Consider the following 13,421-nt stretch of genomic DNA (forward strand, 5'->3'; position numbering starts at 1 on the left):
TAAGTGTGGTGATTCCACTGTATTTTCCCAGCTGTTGTTAAGCATCATAGAAGTGTAATTAGTATCTTTAGTTGTGTCAAAAAAGTCTGTAACATGAAAACGAAAAGGAATCCGGACATTTATTAAATTATGAAACGTAGGTTGTAATTCTAGTCATCTCAAATATTTTCTTTCATACTTTTAGGTGAAGTCAGTAAAGACGATCCCTGTATTCATTGGCTCTATAGTTAATTTCTTGCTCTACGGAGAGCATGAAGGAGACGTGTATGCCACAGAAGGATTTGTCCAGATGGCTCTGGTGAGGATGATTCTGCTCATTGTCCATCTGCATCTGTATGGAAACAGTGTGGTCACGTGGTTTTCCTTCGCCTCTGAATTTGGTTGAGTGTAGGGATGCACCGATATGAACATTTTGGCCGATACCGATAACCGATAATTATTTTTTTTGAAAGCCGATAACCAATGTGTTGGTCAAAATACAATTTTTTTAATAATTTGAGAACCTGATTACAAAAACAAACCATTAATAGCCATGTCCCAAGCACTTCTACATGAATCAAACATGTCCAGTACAGTAGCTTAGTTTTAAAAATAATTTTAGACTCCTGTTGGGCCATTGAATGTCAACTAAAAAAAAAAAATCATTATCATTTTATATGTCAATATGACAGACCATTGCCAAGCATGTTGCAATTAACTGTATTGTCCTTTTTAAAAATGATTCCAATCATATTTCAAGCAATTCTAAACCATAATAGTGAACAGTTTGCATCTGAAGTGTTTCAGCTGAGGGAAATAATTCATTATTAATCGACTTTTAATATTACAAATATTCTTATCAGGTGGATAATGCTGCTTGTTTTTACTTTAGTATATTTCTCTGTGATGTGTTTTCCTAGGAACCGAAGGAGTTGTATAATGAGATGAAGATCATTCCCATCTTTAAAATCGACAGGCTGGCCGCGCCCGCAACCATTAAGAAGAAAATCGAAGAAGAGCGTGCAAAGTAAGACCTGCTGCTGTATTCTGCATTTCACCTTAACAGTAAAGGGAATTAAAGAGCATCTGCTCTGAGTTAGGTTGACCATCTCCTCATACTTGTAATGAGAAGCACTTATCAACAAAAGAGGATCTTTAAGGGCTACCTGTGGTTTTCCATCAAAATAAAAGTTTGATGCTTTAACATTTGAGAATGAAGAAATGAACATAGCCGTAATTATCAATATTGTAATTTTACATTTGTAATGTACAATAGAATTATTATCTTATGTTTTAATTAGTTATTTTATATATATATATATATAAATAAGTGTTCTATTTTAATATTTCTATTTTAAATCAATGCTGTTCTCTTTAACTTTTTAATCATCAAAGAAAAAAGTATAACAGGTTCCAAAAAATATTAAGCTGCAAAAACTGATTTAAACATTGATAATAAATCAGCATATTAGAATGATTTCTGAAGGATCATGTGACACTGAAGACTGGAGGAATGATGCTGAAAATTCAGCTTTGCATCACAGAAATAAATTATATTTTAAAGTATATTAAAATAGAAAATGGTTATTTAAAAATTGCAATAATATTTTAAAATTGTAATGTTTTTTTATGTATTTTTGATTAAATAAATGCAGCCTTGATGAGCATAGCATTTTGAAGTTTTATAGTCTAATTTGAAGTTGCATAGTTAACTGTAATGGAATAATACTATAATAAAAAATATATATTTTTGGCCAAATTGTGCAGCCATACAAGCAATTTTTTTTACAATATTTATTTTTTACAATATTTATTAGAAAATGATTGCAATTAGATTTTTTTTTTTAATCGTGTAGCCCTAGCTTATTCTGTTCTTTCTTCTTTTTTAATTATTTTCTTGTCATCAGACTTCCAGACCAGCTGAGGGTTACGTGGCCTGAGGGAAATGCTTGGGCTGAGAATTATGCTCGTCCGGCCGGCACAATCATCGGTAAACAAACTCACACACATAGAAAGCTTACAGTATGCACTCGTCGACGATATTAACGCACAACTTTATTACATGATGTAAAAAGCCCATAATATGCTTTCACCAAAAGCAACACCTGCATCTAATCCTGCACTGAAGACCTGTATAGAAATTGACTTGACTTGGAGTTTTTAGTATAAATGTGTTCTTGTTCAGGTCCGATTAAAGTGGAGATTTTGAACAAAAAAGGAGATTCAATTTCTCGGTTGCCTGTACCTGGCACTATTAAGAAACTGGTGGTTGAGCTGAAAGTCATCTGGCACAGTAAGTCAAATTTACTGCATTTTTGTTTGTAGTCAGGGCATGTAAGTTTATCATGTTTTTTTTGCACAGTATGCTTGTGACATACAGTATTTTTATCCGTTTCCTCCTTCAGGTCCTAAAGGAGATGTCCAGACGAACTCCTACATTTGTGCTTATTCATCCAAGTGGGAATACTGGTTCAAGCCCATGGGTAAAAATCAGCAAATCATCATATGTGTTCATATTCGATTCCATTCATTCGCCATATTTATGTCCATCAACAGGGCAAAGTAATGCTGGTCGTTACAAAAGCATATGAATGGAGATATCAAGAAAAAAAGATGAATATTGGATTTGATCCATTCCAGGTGCATTCGTAGACATTTATATGTATTTAATCCACAATCCCTCTCCATTTATAGCATTGTATGCTGAGAGAGGCAGGGTAACAGTTTATTTTAAGGCGTCCTTGTTACACGTTACATGTACTTACTATTATAATAACAATTAATTATGCATAATTACATGCAAGTAACCCTAAATCAAACCCTAAACCTATCCCTAACCATATACACTGTAAAAATGACACCTTAAAATAAAGAGTAACCAGAGGCGGATATGGATTAAAGAAATCTAGAAATTCACTGCTATTACTTTGCACTGCTTATGGTCATAAAAATGGCAGATCATTAGGAAAAAGTTATTAATTAATGTGAACTAACAATAAAAAATAAATCTAAAGTATGTATCAATGTGAGTTAATGTCAGTTCTAACTAGGGCTGGGGGTATGAAGGTAAATTTCGTCGTTAGAGATTTTGCTCTATTATTGATTCCGCGTTATGCAAATATATCTGCGTATAAATATCTCAAATGTTGTGTGTCTGTATATTGGATCCGTGCATTCGGCCTTAAAGTGAGAGCAGTCTAATTTATATGCTGGTGCCTGTCATGATTAAAGGTCCCCTGAAGTGCTTTGAAACACGCAGTGTTACTCTATATCCCCTTTCACCCTTTACGTCATTAGTTCTGGGTTTTGTTCACACAGAGCTCGGTCTGGGACTGAACCCGTTCTGGGATCAATCCTGGATTCACAGAAGCCGACCCGGCAATTTTTCTGCAATTTTCTGAGACCAACATGCAGTGTGAAAGGGGCTAATGTGTTGACGTCATTTTAACTGAAATAGGAAGACAGGGTGGGACAAAACAAGCAGCCCCGCCCCCTTTTTAAATAGCCAATAGCGTTCGTTTATACCGGGCGCTTCAGATTCTGGAGAGCATTTGATTGGACAGATGAGTGCGATGAGATGTCATGAAGATCTGTGATCCATTTTAGCGGAAGTAAGAGACTTAAGTGAATCTCCTAAATGCAAATGTTGTCATTGTTTTGGAACACACCAGCTTATTTATAACCTAAAGGCTAACATATTGACACTAAAAGCTAAAAACTTACATTTTGATTTCATGGGGACTTTAATGTTAATCACCCGACTGCATTTGACTGAATATCTTTAGGATCTTTAATAAGAATCCGTTCAATCACTGTGCACTGTTTTATTTATACACTCCAAAAAAAAATGTAATTGTAATATAATTAATATACAAATGTTTGCTTATAATTGATAATTAATGTTTATAATTTAGTCAAATTGTCAGTGTACTCCAAAAAAGTATCTGTGGTCAGTTTTCTTCTGTAATCTATCGACAAACAACTTAATTACATCAAAACTATTTTATTAAAATAACTTGTCCAGTTGCTTGACTGATAGTATTGCTAGTAATTTTTTCGTTTGTCTGTGTTATTTGTGAAATGAGGACTTAATGGTACAGTATTTGAGTTTGCTGTACTTCTCACAGAATACTAAATCATTGTGTTCACTTCCAGGGAATCTCAGTAAGCTTGGGAAGTACACACTGCATCTGCAGACCATGCTGAGTGACAACTCTGCCAGCGAATGGGCTGGAAAAAGACTCCCCAACCACTCCCTCAAGTTCTCGATTAAAGGTAAAGCACACAAACACACTGGCCCTGTTTACATCTGTGTTGATGTTAAGATGTTAACTTGGTATTTAATAGGCCAAACTGGCTTTTGGCTATTGTAAACGATAACTGTAACCATCTGAAATTAATGGCAGTAACTGCACAGTAAGTAGCCTACATTCAATACAAACATAGCTGGTACAGACATCAGCATTTAGCTTTTGTTTTTGAATTGGGTTGAAACTACAGAACTGGCCTTGTGTTAAAAGATTAACTGTAACCATGTGAAATTAAAGGCAACAACTGCATAGTTCTACAACACAATCAACACACATTCAATGAGATGTTTCTTAATCAGCATTCAGTATTTCAGTTTTTTAATTTGGTTTTAAATTAAACAAAGGTCTTTACCAGTGAGACTAAATAAAAGTATGCTATATAAATAAATTATTACAAAATGTTAAAATCATGTTGGTGCGAATAAAACAAAGATGCAAGGTGTTTCATTCGTCCAATTAAAAAAAAGATATTAGGGTAAGGATTCATATTTATATTTCTTTACTTGATCCAATGAAAAAAACAACAACTATTGGCTCAAGTTAAAAAATATAGATGTAAACCATCCATCTTGATAATTTTGTTAATAGTATTAAAACTAACTGAAATAAAACAGGCTATTTTAAAGTAGTTGCCAACGCAGCATAAAAATAAATAAATAAATAAAAATTGATAAAAACCGTATAGACATTTAATAAAAACAAATACTTAATAAAAATGACCAAACAGAACAAATCTTTAACTACAATAGAAATAGAAATACTAATACAAAATATTAATAATAACTACAGTAGTGTCTCAGACTTGACTTCTGTCAGATGCATTGCTAAAATCTCTTGTTTCTTTTTGTTTCTCCAACAGAAGGTGAAGCGACGTCTTTTGTTCTAGGTGTCACTCCCTCTCCCGTCCACGTCGGCGTTCCCTTCAATATTCCTCTGGATTTTAAGGATGGGTTTGATTATCTCACCCAGCCACCCTGTGACATTAAACCCCAGCTGGAATGTAGGTAGGTCAAAGTGGATAAACTGGAGATCTGTAGAAGTCTACACACTGTAGACAGTGGATTTAAGGACTTTCCACCCTTTCCTGTTGCTGGTCATTGCTTTATACTGCTATTAACCAGTGTTTGATGGGTTATGCATGATGCATTATGGGTTAGTTTTTGACACTATGTGCAAAACAGATGACAATTCTGAAAACAAAGTCCAAAAAAACTAGCCAACAAACTGAATGCAATAGCAAATCTTAAAGGGTTAGTTCACCCAGATAGCAAATTTATGTAATTAATAATTTACCCTGATGTTGTTCCAATATCTTGTTGTTTCAGACCTCCGTTTATCTTTGGAACACTGTTTAAGATATTTTAGATTTAGTCAGAGAGCTTTCAGTCCCTCCATTGAAGCTGTGTGTACGGTATACTGTCCATGTCCAGAAAGGTAAGAAAAACATCATCAAAGTAGTCCATGTGACATCAGAGGGTCAGTTTGAATTTGTTGAAGCATCGAAAATACATTTTGGTCCAAAAATAGCAAAAACTATGACTTTATTCAGCATTGTCTTCTCTTCCGGTTCTGTTGTGAGAGAGAGTTCAAATCAAAGCAGTCTGGATATCCGGTTCACGAACAAATCATTCAGTTCACCAAATCTAACTGAATCGTTTTAAACGGTTCGCATCTCCAATACGCATTAATCCACAAATGACTTAAGCTTTTAACTTTTTTAATGTGGCTGACACTCCCTCTGAGTTCAAACAAACCAATATCCCGGAGTAATGCATGCACTCAAACAGTACACTGACTGAACTGCTGTGAAGAGAGAACTGAAGATGAACACCGAGCCGAGCCAGATAATGACTCATTCACAAGTCAAGAACCGGTTGCATCGGTTCTCGGATCACCAGTAGTTCTTTCGGACAGTTCGATTCAATAAACCGGTTGAAGAAAACGGTTCACTGGTTCTTTTGCGCTCGACGTAATGACGTCATTGGCGATGATTGCCCTTGATTCAAGCCTTCGGTTTACCCGCACTCATAACATTATCACAGAATCAGTTCAGAATCAATCACCAAAAGAATCAGTTCGGTTCTGACGCTCTGTGTGTCGGTTTGCTTCACGCTGACTCACACATGCGCAGTATCATCAGCTCCTCGGTTCACGAATCGGACGCGTCTGACAGAAACGGTTCTTGACTCGTGAATGAGTCAATGTTTTGTTCGCTATCTGGCTCGGCTCGGTGTTCATCTTCAGTTCTCTCTTCACAGCAGTTCAGTCAGTGTACTGTTTGAGTAAATGAATTACTCCGGGATATTGGTTTGTTTGAACTCAGAGGGAGTGTCAGCCACATTAAAAAAGTTAACAGCTTAAAGGTGCCATATGTCATGTCTGGCAAAAAAATCAAGTCATACTCCACATTCCATACCAGATGGGGGCAGTATGCCTCAATAAAGTGAATTGGTCTACTCTAGAGTAACAAACGAGAAACGGCATAGTCTCTATGCTCCGCCCCTACCTTCACAACAACCCTACAGCCATAGCCGAAGCCTATAAGACAGCGTTTCTCAATTGCAGTCCTCGCGCCCCACATTTTGCGCTCTGCACATGCGCTCTGCACATTTTGAACGTTTCTCTTAGCGCTTCAGACATTTGTTCTATTCGAACATAAGTGCCCTGCAAAGTGGACATCACAGGATATTCAGCCATGATTCCAGTTCGAAGCGAACGTAGCTATATGTTCCAATCAAAGTGCATTGAAGTGTGCAAGACGTGAATTTAAATTGTATTGATTTACAGAGGTATATGATGTCACAGTTGTCCATGTTTAAAGACGCTGCCCAGCACAAATCAGTGAATGAATGTTTCGATGTGAGGTAAACTTCAACAGATTTCCCCTGCTCAGGGAGTAGGGAGCAATGAACAATTGGAACACAGTTCATGCACGGAGTTCATTTCTAACGAATTGATTATCTGAATCAGGTGTGTTAACAAAGAGAAACGTGCAAAATATGCAGAGCAGTGGGGCGCGAGGACTGGAAATGAGAACCGCTGCTATAAGAGGACGTTTTGCCTCCAGAGGAACGTTGGGTGATGTCAAGTGATTTTGAAACATGACATCTTCAAGCTACTCCCCTTCACCTTTACCAGTGAATATGTTCATATTCGTTTTGTTCATATTACATTTTGAGTTGTATATACACATTATTTGAATTAAATTAATTTGACAGACAGCATTCTGTCAACATCATTGGTCAACATCAGACAGCTGATGTTGACCAAGCTAGCGCCAACCAACGTAACCAGAGCTGCCAACTCTCAAGCATTCACCGTGAGACACACGCAATTGACTCTTTTCACACGCTTTCACGCCAAACATCAATTTTCTCATGCACAGAAAAACCACGAAGCAAAGAGGACACGGAGACCAACTGACTAGACAGAGCAGGTTAGTTATGATATAAAAAAATATCGGATTGTGTCAATTTTATTACGCAATTCAAACAATACCGTTTTGGCACTTGTAAATGTTACATGGCAGATCCCTAGCGCACATGAACCGATCATCTCTACTATAGTAACAAACGCAGCTACGGTTAGCCATCGCTAACATTAGCACGTTTAACGAACAGCCTTCGATACATTTCTATGTTATAACTTTACGAAAAAATACGCAAACATATAAAACAAACTTCTAACGATATACTAACAGCATCTAACTTACCAATCCAAAAGAAATGTTGCAAGTTAGGTGTCGAACCTCATTTCTTTCAGGTCCATCAGTTGTCTCCAGCGATGGAAAGCAGTGGCTATGTTTACTCTGGTTCGGCTCCTTTTCTTATCGGATTTGATTTGTGATTCCGAGCGCGGTTGTTTCCCTGTAGCGGGTGGTGGTCTCTTGCCAAGGGCTTCAGTCATCCTTACGCTCTCTTCCCTGAACTGAAATGAAGTAGTGGGCTGTACTTTCCACACGATTGACATCAGTTTCAAGTACGCCCACAAGCCGTGCGAGTTATTCGTGTATTGCAGGTTGGCTGGTGGTTATGTTGCCCGCATACCGCCTCCCATGGCCGAAACTGGTATTACGACACCTGACGGGCCGGGTCTAGTAATGCTAATGCTAACTAAGGTTGATATCTCTGCAGCACTATAACTTGACATTTTTTTAATGACATCATCGCCCTTATTTCTTCTCATTCTTTTAATGCATGTAGGTCATTTTTTGGATATTTTTACCTCAATTTTTACACATGGCACCTTTAAGTCATTTGTGGATTAATGCGTATTAGAGATGCGAACCGTTTAAAACGATTCAGTTGAATGATTCAGTTGAACTGAATGATTCGTTCACGAACCGGATATCCAGACTGCTTTGATTTGAACTCTCTCTCACAACAGACACGGAAGAGAAGACCATGGTGATTAAAGTCGTCGTTTTTGCTATTTTTGGACCAAAATGTATTTTCGATGCTTCATAAAATTCTAACTGACCCTCTGATGTCACATGGACTACTTTGATGATGTTTTTCTTACCTTTCTGGACATGGACAGTATACCGTACACACAGCTTCAATGGAGGGACTGAGAGCTCTCGGACGAAATCTAAAATATCTTAAACTGTGTTCTGAAGATGAACGGAGGTCTCACGGGTTTGAAACAACATGAGGGTAAGTTATTAATTACATAAATTTGCTATCTGGGAGAACTAACCCTTTAAAATAAAATAAGTGAGAAAACACAAAATGACTATCAGAACACATAACTTATGTTATTTTCCGTCTCAACTAAAAGCATCCTGATTTTAAGAATATTTAGACATCTGCACTAGAAAACAAGACCGAAATACTGCAGAAGAACATCACTTTTTCCTTCATAAAACCTACAGAGACCGTAAACCTGAAACAATTTTGAGTTGATTTGAGAGCTTATGAAGATTTTTTTTTTTTAATCTTTATATGTGAGTCACTAAATTAAAAAAAAATCTCTCTCATTAGTTCACTGCAGCTGAGTTACGAGGGGATCACATTTGGGACCACTTTTGTCATCAGAAATGTGAGGGCCATGGGAAAGATCAGTCGTCAGAACAAGGTTAGCAGTGTTTTAATTAATAATAATTTTAGCGCTATGGGAAATGTTTCACAATAATCACAGTTCGTCATGATTCTCAGATGTTGAGTTAACCAGTATTAACTGGAGTGTTTTAATTAATCAAAGCATAAGCAATAAGATAAGAACAAAAAGAAGGTATCTCTGTATGTAAAATGTTTTTTTTTTAATCTGTGGTCAGGAATGTATTTGACTGATATGGTGTAAGTGTTTGTTTAACCAACATATGCTGTATAATGAGAATGATATGAAGTTTTTTTTTTATGTTTGCATTGACGCTGTGAGCACCAAACTTGGATGTGTGTGATATTTTTAACAGATGCACACAGTGAAGGTGCACATCCCCGGGCTCAAGCAGGACAGACAATCTCTTCAAATTGTTCTGCAACCTGGTATGACAAAGAACACCGAAACTGCAATAGAAAGAGGAAATGTAAGAGCAGCATGTAAAAACCAGATGCCATTTATCTTCCAGGCCCTCCGCACACTCTCGTGGTGTTTCCAGACAGTGATGTGCTCTCTGTTGAGAATCGAACTCCAGTAAACTTCAAAGTTGAGATTCACGATGAGTACCAGAATATCACCACTCATCCTAAACTCACCGTCCGCTGCCAGGTAGCTCTCATCCACAAACACACACCACGCACTCATTTAGCCGTGTTATTCATATGGTGAATGCACATACATCTACTCAACACACATATTTTCCTGTGTAATTTAGGACATAGAGTTTTGTTTTTATAGAGAGATATTAAAACATATATATATATTAAACTAAGGATTCCAAAATTAGGGATCATGAGCGGATTAAAAAGGCAATAATTAAATCGAATTTAAAATGAAAATAAATAAATTATTGAAGTTGTGATATATCTTTGTGCGATTATCAAATCAAGTGCTGCAATTTATAAAATAAATAAGTATATGTGACCCTGGACCACAAAACCAGTCATAAGGGTCAGTTTTGTTCAATTGAGATTAATACATCATATGAAAGCTGTATAAATCATCTTTCCATTGATGTATGGTTTGTTAGGATCTGGCAATATTTGTCCGAAATACAACTATTTGAAAATCTGGAATCTGAGGGAGCAAATAAAAAATATTCTCTAAATATTGAGAAAATCACCTTTAAAGTCGTCCAAATGAAGTTCTTAGAAAAGCATATTACAAATCAAAAATTAGGTTTTGACATATTTACACTAGGAAATTTACAAAATATCTTCATGGAACATGATCTTTACTTAAACTAAAATCAATAATTTTGACCCACACAATAGTGTTGTCAAAGACCCGGTACTTTGTAACCAAGTCGGTGCTAAAAAAAACTATAAATTGTTACGAGTACCCTGTCAACCCGGTTCTTGGTGCGCTATCGGAAAGGTGCGCTTTCCTCATGAGATGAGCCGACATTAAAAGGCACCAATCTGTTTCCTGTACATTGGGAAATATCAAAACTGACCATAAAAGGCTTTGACTTCGTTGAATAAACATGAGCACTGTTTGTGTCAAAGTCTAAACCCGGTGCGGGTGTTTTTATATCACTATATTTCTGAAGAAAACCGACTGTCTTCAGAAAATGATGGATGTCATCTTGCCTGTAATGCCTGAGCAGTGTTTGTGAGCGCAGGCTCAGCGCTTATCTGATTACAGATGTTACCGGAAAACCTCTCTCTCTCTGCCGCTCTACAAGCGCCTCCTGCTGGCAGAGAATGAATTTGCATATGCTGCTGTGCAAAACACTGCTTCGGTTATGAATACTATAAAATATTTTAATTTAAATGTCAAATGGAAATGAACGCTGTTATTAGAGTAGTTAATCGTCAACATAAGCACGGCTAACGCTAATATAATGAGCATTAGAATTAAGTTTCTTTATTAATTATCTTTTATTAGGGTAAAAAAAAACTGGATTACATAATGATATTTACTATTTTTACAAACCAGAGGCTTTAAAAATGATTTTTGAATCTAAAATATGCATGTTATGTTTTTGTGTCATATTCGTCAGAAAAGCAGTTCTGGGCTTTTTGATTTTGATTTTTTAACTTGGTTGTTATGTTTGGCTTTAAAATTCAAAATCCCTTTCAAATTAAATATGTACACAGTTTGGATTAAATTGCTGTATAGCCAAATTTTTATTTTAATTAGCATGTTTTTGTGTTTTGCTTTGGTACCGAAATTGGTACCAAGAACCTTGGAATTTCACTGGTATTGGTAACAAATACTAAAATTTTGGTACTGTGACAACACTACCACACAATGTATTTTTGGCTATGGCTACAAATATCCCCCAGCGACTTAAGACTGGATTTGTGCTCCAGGGTCACATATGGTCTCTAAGGCTGGGTATTAAATTATCTCAATATAATTTTCCTTGATAAAATTACTGCAAAAGTGAGATTAATGTTTGATGTCAGTTTTATGCTCTGTGCTAATTAGTGATGCACCAAAATTATGGCAACTGAACAGTGATGTTTCATTGATATTTCTCTGACCTTGTCAGTGTCTATTTCATGAACACAACATAATTACACTACTAGAGATAAACATGTCAGCTTTATAGATGCTAGTGCTAGATCAACAATATTGATTTCTCATTTGATTATTACCGTATTTTCTGGACTATAAGTCGCACTTTTTTCATAGTTTGGCTGGTCCTGCGACTTATAGTCAGGTACAACTTATTTATCAAAATTAATTTGCCATGAACCGAGAGAAATGAATCAAGAGAAAACATTACCGTCTCCAGCCGCGAGAGGGCGCTCTATGCTGCTCATTGATGATTTGTTCACTTGGCGCTGGTACAGGATGGCTGCCTCCGTGACGTGCTCTGCATATGTTTTTGTCTTTTTGTTAGTTTGTCCTGTCTTTAGTTATATTCCTGCAATCAGTTTCACCAGGGATGAACTGCTGAACATTCGGCAGAACGCACCACAAGATGTTTTTCCGGATTTCAATTATTCAGACGTTTTATTGAATATTGTTATCGGAGGAGCAGCGGCGCTGATCAAACGCTTCAGGACGCGCAGACGGGGAAATCGTGCTGGCGCGCTCGTCAGACTCAGGAAGCGCGGATTTCGAACGCCGTTGCCTAGCATCCATCTGGCAAATCTACGCTCTCTACCCAACAAAACGGACGAACTCCTTCTGCTTTCTCGGACAAATAAGGATTTCACACACTCTGCTGCTCTGTGTTTCACGGAAACCTGGCTGAATGACGCCATACCGGACAGCGCGCTCCATCTGCCGGGCTTTCAGCTGTTTAGAGCGGATAGCGACACGGAATCAACGGGGAAATCGCGCGGCGGCGGGACATGCTTTTACATCAATGAACGGTGGTGTACAGATGTAACTGTGTTAAAGAAGATGTGCTGTCCTAATCTAGAAATGCAGTTTGTCAACTATAAGCCGTTCTATTCGCCGTGGGAGTTTCACTCGCTCATTCTGGTTAGTGTTTACATCCCTCCGCAAGCGCAAGTAAGCCTGGCTTTACAGAAACTCGCTGATCAGATCACAGACACAGAACAACAACACCCGGACTCTGTTTTAATCATTCTTGGGGACTTTAATAAAGCCAATCTCTCCCGTGAACTGCCAAAATACAGACAGCATGTTACCTGTCCCACCAGAGACAGTAATATATTGGATCACTGTTACACAACAATAAAGGATGCATATCACTCTGTTCCACGAGCAGCTTTGGGACGTTCTGATCACCTTCTGGTTCATCTTATACCGACCTACAGGCAGAAACTAAAATCAGCTAAACCTGTATTAAGGACTGTAAAAAGATGGACTAATGAAGCAGAGCAGGATTTACAATCTTGTTTTGACCTCACTGATTGGAGTGTTTTTGAAGCTGCTTCCACCGATCTGGATGAACTCACAGAGACCGTAACATCATATATCAGTTTCTGTGAGGATATGTGTATTCCTACCAAGACTCAACTAAATTACAACAATGACAAACCGTGGTTCACTGCAAAACTCAGACTGTCTGGTTCAGCTCAGCTTCTAAATCTGACCTCAGAAGAC

The 13,421-nt window shown here is 37.3% G+C and overlaps 1 protein-coding gene across 2 annotated transcripts in view; it reads left to right on the plus strand.

Moving 5' to 3' along the window:
- LOC132110971 (structural maintenance of chromosomes flexible hinge domain-containing protein 1-like) overlaps positions 1-13,421 on the plus strand; it is a 62,132-nt gene that overhangs the window by 14,444 nt on the left and 34,267 nt on the right. For both annotated transcript variants that reach the window (XM_059518125.1, XM_059518132.1), the window contains exons 15-24: positions 185-298; positions 900-1,006; positions 1,887-1,969; positions 2,165-2,272; positions 2,385-2,462; positions 4,135-4,254; positions 5,149-5,293; positions 9,272-9,365; positions 9,703-9,775; positions 9,859-9,998. In XM_059518125.1, coding sequence (XP_059374108.1) covers positions 185-298; positions 900-1,006; positions 1,887-1,969; positions 2,165-2,272; positions 2,385-2,462; positions 4,135-4,254; positions 5,149-5,293; positions 9,272-9,365; positions 9,703-9,775; positions 9,859-9,998 — 1,062 coding nt within the window. The remainder of the gene's footprint in view (positions 1-184; positions 299-899; positions 1,007-1,886; positions 1,970-2,164; positions 2,273-2,384; positions 2,463-4,134; positions 4,255-5,148; positions 5,294-9,271; positions 9,366-9,702; positions 9,776-9,858; positions 9,999-13,421) is intronic.

This window comes from Carassius carassius, chromosome 2 (assembly GCF_963082965.1).
Source record: "Carassius carassius chromosome 2, fCarCar2.1, whole genome shotgun sequence".
Taxonomy (NCBI): Eukaryota; Metazoa; Chordata; class Actinopteri; order Cypriniformes; family Cyprinidae; genus Carassius; species Carassius carassius.